Source organism: Mustela nigripes, chromosome 14, assembly GCF_022355385.1.
Source record: "Mustela nigripes isolate SB6536 chromosome 14, MUSNIG.SB6536, whole genome shotgun sequence".
Lineage (NCBI taxonomy): Eukaryota > Metazoa > Chordata > Mammalia > Carnivora > Mustelidae > Mustela > Mustela nigripes.
The window spans coordinates 1,826,608-1,842,741 of NC_081570.1; the positions used below are offsets into that span (position 1 = coordinate 1,826,608).

Genomic DNA, 16,134 nt, shown 5'->3' on the forward strand with positions numbered 1-16,134 from the left:
CCTCGGGTGGGGGCGACGGAAAGGAAGGGCGGCTCGGGGCTGGGGGGCGGGGGCGGTGCTGGCCTTGGTGCATCCGGGCTCCGTGCAGCCGCCGTAGGAGCCCGAAGAAGAGTCCTGGCAGACGTCTGCAGCTTCGGGCTCCCTACCCGCCTGGGTGCACTTTGCTTGGACCCCAGATAGAGCGACGTCTGCCAGCAACCCCATTCTGGGCCCGGCCTGGCTCGATGCAGACGAAGTTAACACGGGGGTGGGTGAGCCTGGACGGCACCACCCGTCCTAGCAGCCGGTGACTCAGAATGTCCCCAGGAATGCGTGGGCGGTGTCCTCTGGGCAGGGGGTGGCTGGAGCTCCGTGGACAGCCCCTCCCTGTCACCAGGAGGCTCGGCTGCACACCCTCTCTGGGATGGTTTTAGCAGAGAGCCTGTGCACCAGGAGCGGGGGGTGTGGGGAGCCTGGCCTCTGGCTGGGCCCCCAACTATGCTCCGTGCGGACCCCTCCAGAGCCCGGCCGCCCCTCGCAGACGGATTCTGGAGCTGAGGCCTGGAACTTCCCAGGGGACGCGGCCCGATACAAGGCTGGGCGGCGAGTGTCAGGGGTAGTCCTCGGCTCCAGAGGCTCCGCGCCTGCCGGCACAGGCCCCAGCCCCTCTGGCCGCCCAGGGTGGGAGAGAGGAGGTGAGACCCTCCCTCTCCCAGGCTCTCGGAGACAATGGGCCTGCCTCCCGCCCCAGGTCTGCAGGGCACACGGCCCCGGGCGGCGAACTGCGCCCAGCCTGGGCCACCTGGGCTGGTGATGTGGAGACATAATTCTTCCATCCGAGAAATGGGCTCCCAGCCTCGCTGGCCCTCGTAACACGTGCAAGCCGTGTGTCTGCAGGAAGGGGCAGGGAGCTGTGCCGCGCGGCTTTCTTAAAATTGAAAGGAAGAGATACAGAGTGAGTTTTCGGCCAAGTCGTCCCAAGCCGGCGCCTGTCCCGCTTGCAGGTCTGGAGCCAGGAGCCGGACGGTGGCACGGCCTTCCATTCCCACGGGGACTCGGGCATCGTGGCCGGGCTGGGCTGGGCGACCCTTCCTGCCTCCGGAGGCTGGCCTCATTGTGACTCTGCCCGTCTGCGGATTTTGAAACGGAGGCGGAACACGCAGCGGAGGGCAGCGACGCGACGGTGGCAGGTGGCCCCTCAGGACGGCTTGGTCACTGGCCAGATGCTGGTGCCCCGGAGGCGGGAGGCTGGCGCTGGCTCTGCCCGACCCTGAGTGGGAAGGTGGCGGTGGGCCGTCCACGCCAGTGGAGCGGACCCCTCAGCCCTGATGAGCCGAACAGCTGGCCCACAGACGCCAGTCAGCGGGCTCCTCGGGGCTCGGGGCGCTGTGGGGGACGGGCATCCAAGGGACGCAGGAAGAGCAGGCGGGGGCTCGGGCTGCCAGCTCCTCCCTCCCCTCGGTGTCCACGCACACGTGGTGACCGTGCCCGGCCAGACTCTGGAGGAAGGGATTGTTGGCCCCGTTCTGAGTTCACCTGTGCCGAGTTCATCAACGGGGGAAAACGCCGAGGGTGTCCCTGGACGTGTGGCAAGGCCGGGAGACACCGGCCGTGGCGGAATCGCCACACGGGGCCTCGAAGAGAAGGGTCTGAAATCAGATGGGCTTGGGTTCAGAGCCTGGTGACCCATACTTCCGTCCCCCATCCTAGGGCTGGCCCCTGGGTTTCTCCATTCGCACACCGAGAGTGAGGACAGCCGGGGTGTTTGGGGGGTGGGGTGAGGTCATACCCCCAACCCAGAGCGGCAGAGCCTGGCTCTGCTGCTCTAAGCTTGGGGGCACGGCAGAGGCTGGGGTCGTGGCCCGCGCTGTCTGAAGCGGGCGTCCGAAGACCCCCCAGACGGCATTACTGTCGTGCATGCCCTGACCGGCAAGAGACGGCGCCCAGAGGCCCAGGGTTGCCGCGGCTCAGGTCTCCAGGGCCCCGGTCCGGCGGCCTGCACTGCCCCACACCAGCCCGGGCGTGGGGTCTGTCCTCGGTGTGTGCCCACCGGAAGAAGCAGGCATGTCCTCTGGCCTGGTCCCAGCCGCCTGGGGCCCTGTAGGCCTGAGCATCTCTGTCCACCTCCCCAGGGGTCCTGGGGGCTGGGGGCCAGGCCCTCCCCAGCTCTGCTCCAGGCCTCCGAGCCCTGCATCCCCAGTGGGGTCTCCGGCCAGGGCGGGTGCTGGGAAGCCATGGATGGGCCCGTCTGCAGGGGGGCTGCGGGGTGGACATCTGCATGCCGCCCTCACCCCTGCGCTTTTGCCCCAGGACGCGGCGGCCACAGAGCATGTCCCAGCGACACTCGGACAGCTCCTTGGAAGAGAAGCTGCTGGAATACCGCTTCCACTCCGAGCTACGGCTCGATGCCAGGGGGAACCCGGCACCCGGGCTGCCCATGGTCCGGGACTCCCTGCAAGTCAGGGACAATGCCGCCTTCCAGCTGAACACCTCGGTGCCCCCACCTCTGTCCACTAAGGACGAGGAGCCACGGACCGTTGTCCTGAGCACACAGAGCCCCGCGGCCCTCAAGATGGGCACTCAGCAGCTGATCCCCAGAAGCCTGGCCGTGTGCAGCAAGCCTGGCCCAGCCCGCCACCAGAGCTTCGGGGCGGCCGTGCTCAGCAAGGAAGCTGCCCGGAGGGAGCCCCGGCTCGTCTCCGCACCCAGCTTCTCCCTGGACGACATGGACGTGGACACGGGCCCCGAGGGAGCACTCAGACGGAACCTGCGGAACCAATCCTACCGGGCAGCCATGCAGGGCCTGGGGGCGCCGGGCCGGGAGAGGACCCCCATCCAGCTCAGCCCCAAGCTCCAAGCTCTGGCCGAGGAGTCCAGTCCACCTCCTGCTCGGTGTCCGGCCAAGAATAAGGTAGGGGCCCATCCGCCTGGACACTGGGGCAGGGGCCGTGCCTCGAGGGGCCTTGGGAGCTTGTAGACAGGGCCTCACCTAATGGTGCAGCGCGGGCCCAGGGAGCACCGACTGTGTGCACAACCCTGACCTGGTTCACCCCAGTCACGCATGGTGAGCAGATCGTGAGCTGAGTGTGACATCCCCATTTTACAGATGGGGCAGCTGAGGCTCAGCAAGGTCGGGGGCTTTCCCCAGGCCCTCAGGCTCCAGGGTCCCCACTCCCAGCCACAGTGAGAGGGAACAGCCCCTCTCTCTGAGCCCTAAGGGGAGCCAGGCTGTCTTCGGGACAAGCTGAGGGAGGGCTTCCGAGCGGCACCTGGCCTGGGTCGGTCTGCCCAGTGGGCCCCTGCGTGGGGGCTCAGGGATAGTCTGATGCCCTCTCTGCCCGCACGCTCTCCTTCCCCTGCCCAACACCCTTGTGCTCCGGTGTTCTTGAGAGAGTGGGGCTGGCCCGGGGCCAGTGGGAAGGGCACCCTTGCTTGGGGTCCGTGTGCCCAGAGTTGTTCCCACGGCCACCTCTGCCAGGAATGCCCCGGGACTGTGAGCGGTGGCCCCAGTCCGGGGAGAAGCCAAGCGCAGCCGTCAGTGCTGGCAAGCCAGCATGCAGAGGGGAGCCTTGGGATGCACCTTGGCCGCTGTCCTCTGCTGAAAGATGCCCGTGGCCTTGGAGGTGGGGCACAGCCCCTGCCTGCCTCCCTGAGCTGCCCAGGCCCCGGAAGCTGCCTCAGGAACCCAGCAGCCCGCGGCCCAGGACCAGGCCAGCTGCCAGCTCACTGTTGGGCCAAGTGCGCAAGCGACGTTTCCCGAGTACTCCTGGGGCCGGCGCTGGGGTCTTGAGGGGGGCCCTGGAGGCAGAGCCCCAGGGAGCTCCCAGGGCAGTGAGGGGTCAGGGGTGCCCTGGGGTGCTCAGGTGTGAGGGCCAGCGGAGCACCGAGGAGGGGCTGGCTCCCTGTTTACTCAGGGCAGGGGCGGGGGGAGGGGAGAGGGTCCCGAAGAGGAGGGATTAAAGCAGAGGTGTGAACGAGGGGCATGGGCTTGGAGGCAGGAGGGGCACGGCGGGGGGGTGGGGGGTGGGGGGCACAGGACGTGGGAGCCGGGTGTGGCTGGAGCACTGCACCTTCCAGCCCTTCAAGCCCCAACTCGTCCGAGATACCAGCTCTGCCTTTCCTGGAGCCGGCATGGCTTCCCGCTCGGGAAAACTCCGTGTCCTGGCCAAGGAGGCAGGCTCTGAGCAGGCAGCTGCTGGGGCCACGTGTGGGGGATCCCCGAGAACCTCCACCTGCCTTTGCAGTCCTGCCAGCAGCTGCTGGGACCCCACACCCATGCTGGGAGCTGGACTCCGCCCTTCCTGCCACCCCAGGTCCCAGACTGCTGGAGGCCCTGTGTGGGGCCCCAGCTCCCAGCCCTGGGCTGCCTCAGCCCCTCCGGCCAGACCCATCCAGCCTTGCGTGGGGCTCCCTTCACAGCCGGTTGGAGCACCCACCTGCCTGAGCACCAGCTCTTGATGAGTTCAGTCCTGCTTTCTCCTCCAGGCAGACCTCCTGGATCTGCCTAGCTCCCAGTCAACCTGCCCTGCCTGCTCAAAGCCCCCATTCCACCCCGTCCTACCCACCCTGGCCTCTGCCTGGTGGCCTGGCTTCCCTCCACGTTTATTGAGCATCTTGTGGGTGCCTGGCAGAGCCCCCGCTGTTGAACAGGCCGCCTGCGTGGCGCCGAGAGGTGCTTGGGCCCCAGGAGTAGAGGGCTCCTGGCAGACTCACACCTGCCTCCCCTCCCGCTGACTGCTGACCTGTCTGTGTCTCTCCTGTTTGCACAGAGGACGCTGGGGCGGAAGCGGGCGCACAAGGGTTCCTTCAAGGACGGTGAGTGTGGCCGAGGGAGGCGACCTCAGGAAGCCACCGCAGGCCAGGCTGGCACAGGGGAGGCTGGTCTCTCTGGGGCTGCTGGGGGGCGGGGAGGCTGGTGCCCTCCGGTGAGAACATGCCGAGAGAGGTTTCTCCAGGGATGGAAGGTCCCGGTGGCTCATCTGTGCCATTCTCTTGGGTCTAGAAAGTTCCCTCGTGCTCCCTTTTGAAGTGTTCCAAGTGCAGGGGACAGACAGAACCTCTGCACTCACCCCAGGGAACGTTTGTCAACCATGCATGGGCCAGGCCTATAGTGACCAGTGGGACCAAGACAAGCCAGAGGGCGCCGGCCCCGGGTGTGGACACCCACGCTGTGTGCCTTGCCTGTACATGTCACGGTGTACAAGGAGCCTGGTGTGGGGGCTCAGGAGGGCCCAGAGCAGTGTGTGTAGCCTGCCAAGGGGTGGGGTGCCAGCAGGTGGGGGAGGGGTCTGCCGTCAGGATGCAGCACCCGGGGCTGTGAGGGGCTTAGAGCGCAGGGACCCAGCCAGGAAGGGCCCTCCCTCCCTGCCAGCCGCCAGCCTCTGGACAGCCGTGGGCCTGGGGGGGGGGGGCGGGCACAAGCCTCCTGCCCCAGGGAGAGGAGCTGTGGTGAGCGTATCTCAGGCGGGGTGGGAAGGAGGCGCGTGGGGGTTGCCCTGATCCAGGGCCGGCCCGTCGCCGTCGCTGTGGGGCTGCTGCAGAGCGGGAGAGCGGGGCTGCCCCTCTGGGGGATGGGCTCCTGGGAGCCAGCACCTGCGCTCAGCCCAGCCTGGGAACAGCCCCTGCCCATGGCGGCCCCCGTGGCTGGGATTTGTCGGCTCAGTCTCAGCCTGCAGGTGCCACATTCTGCACGGGGACGCCACCCCAGTGCGGGGCGGGGCCCAGCACAGCCATGGGAGCCAGCCAGCCCGAGGGGAGCCTGCTCTGGGGGGCCCTGTGCCGCCTGACACTCTCAGAGCCCCCCTGGGAGGACTCAGCCTGCAGGTTCGCAGGTTCCCACGCCCGCTCAGAGCCCCCCGGCCTGCAGGTGACACAGCCCCTCTCCCCAGACCCGGGGTTCTACCAGGAGATCCGGGAACGGGGCCTGAACACCAGCCATGAGTCCGACGATGACTTGCTCGGTGAACCGTCCAGCCCCGACGGAACGGGAAAGGCGGGTGCCCCCATCGTAGTCAAAAGCTACCGGCCTGCCCAGGTCACCTGGAGTCAGCTCCCAGAGGTAGGACCCGGACGGAGGGCTGAGGTCCTGAGCCCAAGCCCGTGGGCGGTTGGCCCCTCGAAGCCAGCCTGGGTCCCTCTGGTGGGGGGACAAGCCTCCAGAAGTACCTTAGAAGGTACTTGCAGCAGGGAGCTCCCGTCCTGCTGTGCTCCGGGCTGCCCTGCCCTGAGGGCTCTGTGGGTTTGGGTCCCATGGGGGAGATCCATGAGGGCCACATGCCATCGGCGGCACTCGTCTGACAAGCCTCCTGCCCGTGAGCCCCTCGCCCTCTCCCTACGTGGACTGATCTGCCGGAGCTGTGGGCAAAGGGACCCCCTTCCGAGGGGCCTGCCCCCCCAGAGAGCGCCAGAGGGTCCGAGTGGTCCGAGACAGCAGGGGAAGGGGGAGGGCCAGGCCTCGGCTTCAAGAGAGCCACATGCCGTGGTCACGCTGCCACCTCACCCCCACACCTGAATCACGGCGGGTCCCTGCCCAGCAGGCCACGGGGGCCCCGGGAAGAGCTTGGCTGGGACAGAGCCCCTGGTGTCCCGAGCAGGTGTGTGGGGAGGAACCCCACGACCCCAGGAGGACAGCCACACGCCTGACCCATCCCCGAGAGCCCAGGGACAGAGTGGCCCTGGAGCCCGTGGGCAGGGAGGGCAGCTGCAGGCGTGTGGTCTCCTGGGTTGGGGCGGGACACGCCGCTGGAGATTCGGGGCACCACCTGACCTTGGGGGTTGGACCAGCCTCTGGGCTGGTCGAGAAGGCGGGGGCTTACCGGCCGGGGGGGCCCCGGGGCCTGAGGGCATGGAGAGCCAGACCGCGTGCCCAGATCTCATGGGCAGGGCACAGACTCACCTGGGCCCGTGTGTCTGAGTTATGGCCCTGTCCCCAGCACGCCTCTCAGCCCCCAGGCCAGCTCTGCGGGAGCCCCCTCCTCACCCCAGTGGTGTCTGCCAGCCGCTCCCTCTGGACGCCCAGCTCTCTTCCTCGGCGACCGCCGGGCTCTTCGGAGGGGAGGCTCTTGGGAGGGGAGGCTGGGCTTCCAGGATGTGCCCAGCCCATGACTCCCAGGCCCATGCCCTCCTCAGGTGGTGGAGTCCGGCCTCCTGGACGAGCTGTCTGCTGAGGAACGCAAGCGGCAGGAGGTGAGCATCCGGGCGGGATGCCCAGCTCTGTGCCCAGCACTTGGTGCAGGCCACACAGCACACGGGGCAGGACGGCGGCCACGGCGATGCCTCCCCCCTCCTGGCCGGACACTGGGATGATGGCTGGTGCCCTTGGCTTGGGCGGGGGCGGGGGTTCCATCACCCCTTCTTGGACGCATGTGGGGGTCCTTGCCAGCATCACAGCTCATGAGAGGCTGAGCTGAGGGCATGAGACGTGCCCCTCTAACCTGCTGCTGACGTCTGATCCGAGCCTGCCCTGCACCCTGGCCCTGTCCCCAAGGCGCACAGTGGCCCCAGCAGCGGCTCTCGTCCCCCCCCAGGCCATCTTCGAGATCCTCACGTCGGAATTCTCATACCAACACAGCCTGGGCGTCCTGGTGGCCGAGTTCCTGCAGTCCAGGGAGCTGCGGGCCACCATGACCCAGACGGAGCACCACCACCTCTTCTCCAACATCCTGGACGTCCTGAGCGCCAGTCAGAGGTGAGGCCCTGCTGTGCGCCCGCCCGTGAGGGTGCCCGCCCACCCCTGGGGCAGCAGGGCGGTGTTGGGGTGTCGGGACAGTCTGGATCTGGGACCGCAGGTGGGAGATCAGAAGCCGCTGGGGGCGGGGAGGGAATGCAGGGACCCAAGGCCGCCCAGCGCTGGGCTCCGTGACAGGCTGAGTGCCCCGCCCCCACGCCCCATCCCTCGGATGTCGGACGGTGCAGCACGTGCTGGATGACGGGCGCCTTACGTGCACCCACTCCCCTATCCCCCCCGCCGAGACGTGCTGTGCCAGAGGCTGAGCACCAAGCCCTGAAACGGCCACCAGACGGAGCAGGCAGGGCCTTGAGTTGGGGCTTCGGGTCTTGTTGTGCCCGATGGTGTCCGGTGCCCGGCCCAGAGCTCAGGTTACAGGGCCCAGCGGTGGAGGAGCCCGGCGAGCCACCGCGGGCCTGCAGGAGCCTGCGTGTGTGCGTCTCTGTGCGTGTGCAGGTGTGTGGCTGGGTGTGTGTGTACATGTGTCTGTGAGTGTGTGTGCGTCCACTCCCACACACAGCCTGGGCCCCAGGAGACCCTGGGACACCTCCCCTCTTGCCTCAGCACGCTCCCTAACCCAAGGAGGTGGGTCCGGGGCCCCTGGCAGACTCGGCTGGGGACAGGTGAGAGAAGGTGGCTTGTTCACATCAGCATCAGACCGGTTCCCCGCGTCCCAGCCCGCACCTGCTGCCTGTGGCCCCCATGGAGTTTCAGGGCCGTGCGGGGGGAGGGCTGCTGACTTGTCCCTGGAGACGGGTCAGGATGGGGGAACCTCGCAGCCTTTGACTCCATGGGGGCCTGGGATAGGCGGCTGCCCTCCACCAGCTCTGACCCTTTGCTGCACATCCCCCAGGCACAGCGGAGGGCCTGGACCCACCATGGGCCAGCTGTCCTGTTTGTGCCGAGCTCCCCAGGGCCTCTGGCTGGCCGTCACTGTCCCGGGGTACGACTGTCTGGCCTCCTGCTCCAGCTGGGTCCTGGCAGCTTCGAGCCAGTCACAGTGGCCTCCCTGGGACTCGGTTATCTGGGTCAGCAGCTGATGGCTACCTTTCCCAGAACTTTCTTGAAACCCTTGGAATGGCTGGGGGAGGCGCTTACCGGTGTGGCCCGCCCACCCAGGGACCGGCGTGCAGCCCTACACCTGGGCAGCTGGGGCCTCCCGTGCCCTCCTTGAGGGGGCAGGGTCCTTGTCCGTTCCTGTCCCCGTCTGCCTGGGCTGCCCAGGAGCTAGGGCTCTCCGAGTGCCCCCCCCTTGTGGACGCATGGTGCCCCCCAGGGCAGAGGGTCAAGCAAGGCCCGGCGAGCAGGGTCTGAGAGATCCCGTCCTCAAAGCCAGGGCCTTGCTCCCCCTCCCTGAGACTCGCCCTGGCCTCCTCGAGGGGCACTGGAGCACGGCCCCCCCTCGCAGGGGCGGGGCTGCCCATCCTTGCCCTCCGCCCGGTGGGGTCTGCATCCCGGGTGCTCGGCGGGGCTGACCGACGGCAGGCCCTGTGGTGCCTGTGGTGTTGGGGGCTTGGGACCTCCTTCCCTCCCGGTCTTGTCCTCCTGATCTCTGGTCAAGGGTGATCTCAGAAGGGGACCCCAGGAGGAAGCGGGACCTGGCGGCCACTGCTGGGGAGCCCGCCCGGAGCCCCCGGCCTCACACTGAGCTGCCAGAGGGCACCAGGCGCCCGGCGGGTCTGACCCAAGTCCAAGGACTCATATCAGAGCAGCGGCTTCCCCGTCCTGCCCGTCTGCGGCCCGTGTTGTCTGCAGGAGGCCCTGCCAGAATCCAGCAGGAAGGGGTCTCGGGTCAGCCCTGTCCTGTCCCTTGAGCGGCCGGTGTGCTGGGGTTTCCCCGGGCAGCGGGCCCCCCACGCGCCTGCCGGGTTCCTGCCCCTGCGTGCGTGTTTGCACGTGTGTGCGTGTGCGTGTGCCGTGCTGGGGGACGTGCTGGGGGACGGCCAGGCCTCCACAGAGCTCTCGCCCGGTTAGATTTTTCGAGGCCCTGGAGCAGCGGCACAAGGCGCAGGTCTGCGTGGAGGACATCAGCGACATCCTGGAGGAGCACGCCGAGAAGCACTTCCACCCCTACGTCGCCTACTGCTCCAACGAGGTCTACCAGCAGCGTGCCCTGCAGAAGCTGACGTGAGCGCGGGCTCCCTGCGGCCGGGGGGGCCACTCCGGGTGCCCCAGCCCGGCAGCACAGTCCTGCTCGCGGCCCATCGTCTGCTGGCGGCACCCGGCCCCCCGCCGCCGCTGAGGGAGCGTTCCCTGCTGCAGGAACAGCAACGCCGCCTTCCACGAGGCCCTGAAGGAGATTGAGAAGCGCCCCGCGTGCGGGGGTCTCCCCATGATCTCCTTCCTGATCCTCCCCATGCAGAGGGTGACCCGGCTGCCCCTCCTGACGGACGTGAGTAGGACGCGCCGACCCCTGCCGGGGAGGGAGCGAGAGGCTCCCAGGAGCTCCCTGCAGGGCCTCAGGCCTCTGAAATGCCGCTCGTGGGCCCGAGGGGCGGGGTCGGGGGTGAGAGGCACGTGTGCAGGTGCCCGTGTCCTACGTGCACGCAGGCAGGCGTGCATCCCGTGCACATGTGCAGATGGAGACACGGCGGGGGCCTGCCAAGCCCCCAGAGGCAGTGCGTGGGTCGTGCTTGGAGGATTATCGGTCTGGACCGATGGGATGTCAGACCCTCCACGGTCCTTGTGGGGGCTTCCCCAGACTGGGCCGAGACCGCTGCGGACTGGAAGGGCTGGGGTCCTGGGCAGGTGCCCTCTCCAGGGTCCCATCTGCCAGCCTGACCTGGCAGGAGCCTGTTGGACACGGGCCCCCACCTGGGTCTGCTGTTTGTGGGTTGGGGGGCTGTGCCCCACGCAGGCCTGAAGCCTGGAGTGCAGGAGGGTACATGGTGCCTGACGCGGGGTCCGCTCTGCAGACTCTCTGCCTCAAGAGTCAAGGCCATCCCGAGAGGTACAAGGCCGCCAGCCGCGCGCTCAAGGCCATCAGCAAGGTGAGGGGCGTCTGGGGGAGAGGCGCAGGCACCGGGACCAAGCCGAGGTCTGTCCCTTCCCGCCCAGTGCGGGGGACCCTGAGGGCAGGGTGGGCTTCCGCACCGGGCTTTTCACGGGGCTGATGGGGAAACCGAGGCCCAGAGGGAGAAGGGCTCGCACGTGGTCGGGGAGCCCGTCGTGGGGGCGGCAGCGAGGACGGCCCGGGCGTGGGCTGGGAGCCGTGGGCTGGGAGCCGTGGGCTGGGGAGCCGTGGGCTGGGAGCCGTGGGCTGGGAGCCGTGGGCTGGGGGCCGGGGGCTGGGGGCCGGGGGCGGGGGGGCCGGGGGCGGGGAGCCGGGGGCTGGGGAGCCGTGGGCGGCGGGGGGTCGGGCCCCAGCCCACGGCAGCGCCCGCCTCTGGCCCCGCAGCTGGTACAGCAGTGCAACGAGGGTGCCCGCAGGATGGAGCGCACCGAGCAGATGTACGAGCTGCACGCGCGGCTGGACTTCGGCCGGGTCAAGGTAGGGGCTTCCTCCCCTCCTGAGCCGGCTCCCGGGAGCGCAGGGGCACAGCCCCGGGCCCTGCCTCAACGGCCCCTCAATGGGGCCTCAGTTTCCCACCAGAGTCTCCCCTGAGGCTCCCGGTCCCCTGGCGGCAGTCGTCCCGCCTGGGGCTAGGGGGGCGTACCGGTCTGTCTGGCCTGTGCTGCCCCACCCGGGGCCGTCCGGGGGCGGCTGCCTGAAGAGGGGCGGCAACGGGGCGGCAGCCGGTGGGCCGGAGGGCTTGCCCCGGACCAGGGCTCCCCGCAGTGCTGAGAATGGGGTCAGGGACGGGGTCAGGCCCCGTTCCGGTCGTGGGCCTCCCTCAGTTCTGGGGACGGGCCTAGACATCCTGCAGGCGGGGCCCAAGCTGTTGTCCCCACCGAGCAAGGCCTGCTGCGTCCCAGGCCACGGGCCTCCTGCCTCTGCGGGCGGCAGCCGTGGGGGCGTGGGCGGGGCTGTCCGGCAGCAGGTGACGAGCGGACACACAGACGCTTCCGCTTCCCCACGGGAGCCCCTCTGCAGGAGCTGGCCTGGAGGCGGCTCTCTGGGCCGGGCTCTGCTGTCCTCCACCACGCTGGGCTGCTGACCTCCGGGGCTGCCTGGAGGGCCGGAGCTCCGGGGCGGCGGGTGCTGTGGGCAGGACAGGAGGCCCCCGCGTGTTGGAGGCAGGGCACGGAGGCCTGGAGAGGGGTGTGAGGGTGTGTGGACGCTTCCCCACAATGGCTTTTGCTTCCCACTTGGAGAGAGCGTTCCGCAGGGGCCTGGCCTGGCCGGAGGCAGGACGGGCCTGTCCTGGCTGAGGGCGGGATCGGGGCCGGGACCTGGCACAGAGCTGCTGTCCCATTGGTGCCTGTCGCCCCACTGAATAGCCCTTTGTGTGAGGTGAGGCCCCATTGCCCTGCCTTCCGCAGTCCAGCCCGAGAGGCCGGTCCCCAGTCCTTGCAGGCAGGGACCCCCGCTGTCCTGGCCCCCACCCCAGCAGCGGCGCCTGTCCGGCTCCTCCTTCCAGTCCCTCCCGCTGATCTCTGCCTCCCGCTGGCTGCTGAAGCGTGGGGAGCTTTTCGTGGTAGAAGAAACCAGGCTTTTCCGAAAACTGGCCAGCCGGCCCACATGCTACCTGTTTCTGTTCAACGACGTTCTGGTGGTCACCAAGAAGAAGAGGTGAGCCACCCTGGTGCCGGGCTGTGTGGCCCTGCCATCGGGCCCCGGGGAGCCGACCCTGACCTCAGAGTTGGAGTCCCCCGCCCAGCCCGGCCTGTCCCCGGCAGCGGCCTGCATCCCCCGACGTGTGGGGTGGCCAGACGCCTCTCGTGGCCCGCAGACCAGGGTTTGCCGGCCCAGATGAGAGAGCACACGGCCCATGTTTTCCGGGGGGTGGTTCTCAGGCACGTCCCGCTGACGGTGTGCCCCCAGCTGGGTAGGGGCCCCAGGCTGCCCACAGACACCCCCCTCCCCCGCCGCTGCAGCTGGCCGCCCGCCTGTCTTCCCACAGCGAGGACAGCTTCATGGTTCAGGACTACGCCCAGGTGGACCACATCCGGGTCCAGAAGATGGAGCCCTCTGACCCCGGCCTGCTGGGCGGCGGCGGCACCCGTAGCTCCTCGGTGCCACACCCCTTCCAGGTGACCCTGCTGCACAACAGCGAGGGCCTCCAGGAGAAGATCCTGCTGTCCTCCGACTCTGCGTGAGTCCGGGGAGGGCTCCTGGGAACAGGGGTTCGTGCCGTCGAGTTCTCGGGCACCTGCCGTGAACCCGGCCCTGCGTCGGAGGCCAGGGCAGCCTCGTTCTCCCAGAGTTCACACAGGGGGGAGGGGGACACGCCAGCCAGACGAGCAGCTGGACCGTCAGGCGTGTCCGGGGGCACCTACGGAGCAGGAAAGCAAGGCAGGGAAGGGAGCACCTGGGGGGACAGCCTGACTGGCACAATGCCATGGGGGGGCAGGGAGCCTGGCAGAGGCACGGCTGTGCAAAGGCCCTGAGGCAGGAGGCCTCTGCTGAGAACCAGGCTGGGCTGGAGCCCAGGTGCCGGTGGTGGGGTGGGGGGGTAGTGAGGTCAGAACTGTCTGGAAGGGGGGTGGGCAGCACACGGAGACGCCAGCACCACAGGCACTCAGCAGGTGAGGGAGGCAGGGACAGGGCTGGCTTGGTCTCCATGCCCCCTCCAGATGGGAGGCTGAGGCGGGAGGTTTAAAGCCTTAAACTGGCACGGGACAGTGGGCTTGGGGCCCAGCACCAGCAGACGGTGTGGCCCGGGCGGTGGGGGTGAGGCTGTCGCCTGCCTCCGGGACGCTGGGCAGGTGGGGCTCAGGGTCAGCCTGCCTGCCCTCCCTTTTGCCCGTGACGCCCTCCACGTGGCCCCTCGGTGGTTTGTGAGGGTCAGGAGAGGGCGCCCAGGCAGCATGAGCCTTCGTGGCCACTGCCCATCACACCTTGAGGGCTTTGTGGGCACGCTCAAGGAACCCTTGGCTGTGCCACCTCCATGTCTCCACGGTGCCGCACTGCGGGCGGGACGTGTGAAGCCAGACGTGTGAAGCCCCAGGCTGGGCGTCACCCATCCCCGCTCCAACTGCAGGAGTGACCGGGCCCGGTGGATCACGGCGCTCACGCACGGGGAGAGGCAGGGGCAGGGCCCCACCAACAAAGGAGGTAAGCGCCTGCTCCACGCTGAGCCGCGTACGTGTGGGTGCTTGTACGCACCCAGCTCTGTCCCAGGGCCTTCCTGTTCTGTGCGGGGAGAGCAGGCTGCCCTGCGCCCAGGGACTGGAGCTGACTGAGGCCACAGTGCCCATTGACCTGTCACCCTGGCTCCAGCCCTGCCCCTTAGAAGCCGGGTCCCCCTCTGCTGGCGCTGGTGCTTTGGCTCTGAAAGCAGGAGCAGCCTGTCCTGTGGCCTCTGGAGGGAAGCAGCCGTGTGTCCGGGGCCCCCCAGGCCCCACCGAGACCGGGCCGCGAGGGATGCGTTAGGAGCAGAGCCCTGCCCGCCCTGGGGCAGCAGAGCCCCTGGCCTTGGCCCTCCTGGGGACAGCTTTGTCGCTGACACCCGCTCCCTCCTGCCCCCGCAGACCTGCCCCAGGTGGAGATCACCAAGGCCTACTTGGCCAGGCAGGCGGACGAGATCACGCTGCAGCAGGCCGACGTGGTCCTGGTCCTGGAGCAGGAGGACGGTGAGCGCAGCGGCTGCGCCTGGGTGGCGGCCGGATGGAGGTGGGGAGGTGGGGTGGACCCCAGAGTGAGAGTCCGTCCGCGCCCCCACGAGGGTCCGGAGCACGCCAGGTGCGGGCAGCTGACCCTGGCCGGGCCCCGCAGACGCGGTTTCTGCACGGCTCTCCGTGGGCCTGGCCCGATCCGGAGCCCTTCAGCCCCTCCCTCCAGGGCCTCTTCAAAGGTCCCTGAGTCACAGGATCAGAACCATCTTCTCTGCCGCTCTGTCCTCAGCAGGAGGAGGGGGGCTGTGCTCCTCCAGGGGGCCCCGAAGCTGGCCGGGGCACGCTCAGCTGCTGACGCCAGGGTCCAGGCGGAGCAGCGGCTGGAGGGCCCAGGACCCGGACCAGGCCCTGCCGAAGGAGCAGGGGCTGCTCTGCTCTGCTCTGCAGGAGGCCTGGCCCTGCAGTCTCCGGGAACCCGGACCTGCCCTCACCTGCCCCATATCTGTGTTCAGGCTGGGTCTACGGCGAGCGGCTGAGGGACGGGGAGACGGGCTGGTTCCCCGAGGACTTCGCCCGGAGCATCACCAGCCGCGTGGCCGTGGAGGGCAACGTGCGTCGGATGGAGCGTCTGCGGGTGGAGACGGACGTGTAGCCCGCTCGCCGCGGCGCCGTGATCAGGCTCTGCTTCTAGACGGCTCCAGCAGCGGCCTGGCGTGGGGGCGGGGAGGGGGGTGCTTGTCCCAGTAAGTGGAGCGGTCTGGGTCTTCACGAGTCTCCATGCTGGATCCAGACTCCTCCCGGGGGGAAGGTCAGGCCTGCCGCCGGCCCCAGGGACCAGCCTCCCAGCCAGCTCTCGGGCCTCAGCCGCCTGACACCCCCCACCCCCGGCGGAGCCCCCTGGAGCCCCAGGGAGGGGCCCTGCCCTTCCCCCAGCACCCTGAGGCTGTGTTGGACGTGGGCTCAGCTCTCTCCGTTGTCCCTGTGTGGGACAGACGGCCTGGGTGTCCAGGCACCCCAGTTTCGGAGAGGAGGTCCTGCCAGAGGGAGGTGACCCTGCGGGGACAGTGAGGAGATGCTGAGGTTTTCACAGACATTAAAGTATTTCTTCAACGCCTGGATCTCCCTGGCAACCTACCCAGGAGGACACCGGATGAGCCCCTGTGGAAGCCCCAAGGTGCCGAGGGCCTGGCTCCCAGGTGTGGCACCTGGGGTGGGTCCTGGGGCCTCGGGAGAACCCCTTGTTCGTGGTCCCCCCTGCTCCTCTGTGGCCTCGGCCTGACTGTCCACATGAAGGGTGCGGGGCACGGCCGGGGACTCCTGATCCCCTTCCCCACACAGTCCTTGCAGGGCTCAGCCTGGCCAGTAGGACTGGGGACCCTGCTGGTATGTCCCCCAGTCCCCACCTCCCTCAGCCATCTGCTCCCCTTGGCATGCACGTGCGGGTGGGGAGGGCAGGCCGGCCTGGGCTCGGGGCTGCTAGGCCAGGCAGGAAGGCTGGGTCACGTCCTGCCCGTCCTGCGATGGGTCTGCCCCGGTCCAGGGCCACACGGCGGGGGCTCCGGGCATTAGGAGGATCTGCCCGGTCTGAAGCCAGGAGCCAGGAGCGTGGCTCCCCATCTCCTGCGGGCAGTGGGAGATGGGGACCCAGCCCTCTGCCCTGCCCGGGCCTCCTGGGGACAGAGCTGGTGGGCGGCCCAAGTGCAGAGGAGGCGGCGGTGCTGCCCTGAGCCCTGCTGAAGGAAGGAATCCGGGAGGAGAAGGAATTCGGCACC

The 16,134-nt window shown here is 69.0% G+C and overlaps 1 protein-coding gene across 3 annotated transcripts in view; it reads left to right on the forward strand.

The window, feature by feature from the left end:
• The window catches only part of ARHGEF16 (Rho guanine nucleotide exchange factor 16), a 20,608-nt gene extending 5,136 nt beyond the window's left edge, over nucleotides 1-15,472 (forward strand). Inside the window, exons 2-16 of one of the 3 annotated variants that reach the window (XM_059376733.1) lie at nucleotides 984-1,169; nucleotides 2,290-2,890; nucleotides 4,749-4,794; nucleotides 5,868-6,037; nucleotides 7,108-7,164; nucleotides 7,506-7,666; nucleotides 9,680-9,832; nucleotides 9,968-10,097; nucleotides 10,621-10,695; nucleotides 11,103-11,195; nucleotides 12,226-12,377; nucleotides 12,709-12,900; nucleotides 13,789-13,862; nucleotides 14,279-14,380; nucleotides 14,875-15,472. In XM_059376733.1, coding sequence (XP_059232716.1) covers nucleotides 2,309-2,890; nucleotides 4,749-4,794; nucleotides 5,868-6,037; nucleotides 7,108-7,164; nucleotides 7,506-7,666; nucleotides 9,680-9,832; nucleotides 9,968-10,097; nucleotides 10,621-10,695; nucleotides 11,103-11,195; nucleotides 12,226-12,377; nucleotides 12,709-12,900; nucleotides 13,789-13,862; nucleotides 14,279-14,380; nucleotides 14,875-15,014 — 2,127 coding nt within the window. In that variant the 5' untranslated portion in view covers nucleotides 984-1,169; nucleotides 2,290-2,308 and the 3' untranslated portion in view covers nucleotides 15,015-15,472. Of the gene's footprint in view, nucleotides 1-983; nucleotides 1,170-1,604; nucleotides 1,627-2,289; nucleotides 2,891-4,748; nucleotides 4,795-5,867; nucleotides 6,038-7,107; nucleotides 7,165-7,505; nucleotides 7,667-9,679; nucleotides 9,833-9,967; nucleotides 10,098-10,620; nucleotides 10,696-11,102; nucleotides 11,196-12,225; nucleotides 12,378-12,708; nucleotides 12,901-13,788; nucleotides 13,863-14,278; nucleotides 14,381-14,874 lie in introns of those variants that run through there. The other 2 variants (XM_059376735.1, XM_059376734.1) reach the window with 2 other exon arrangements.
• Nucleotides 15,473-16,134: the final 662 nt, after the last annotated feature.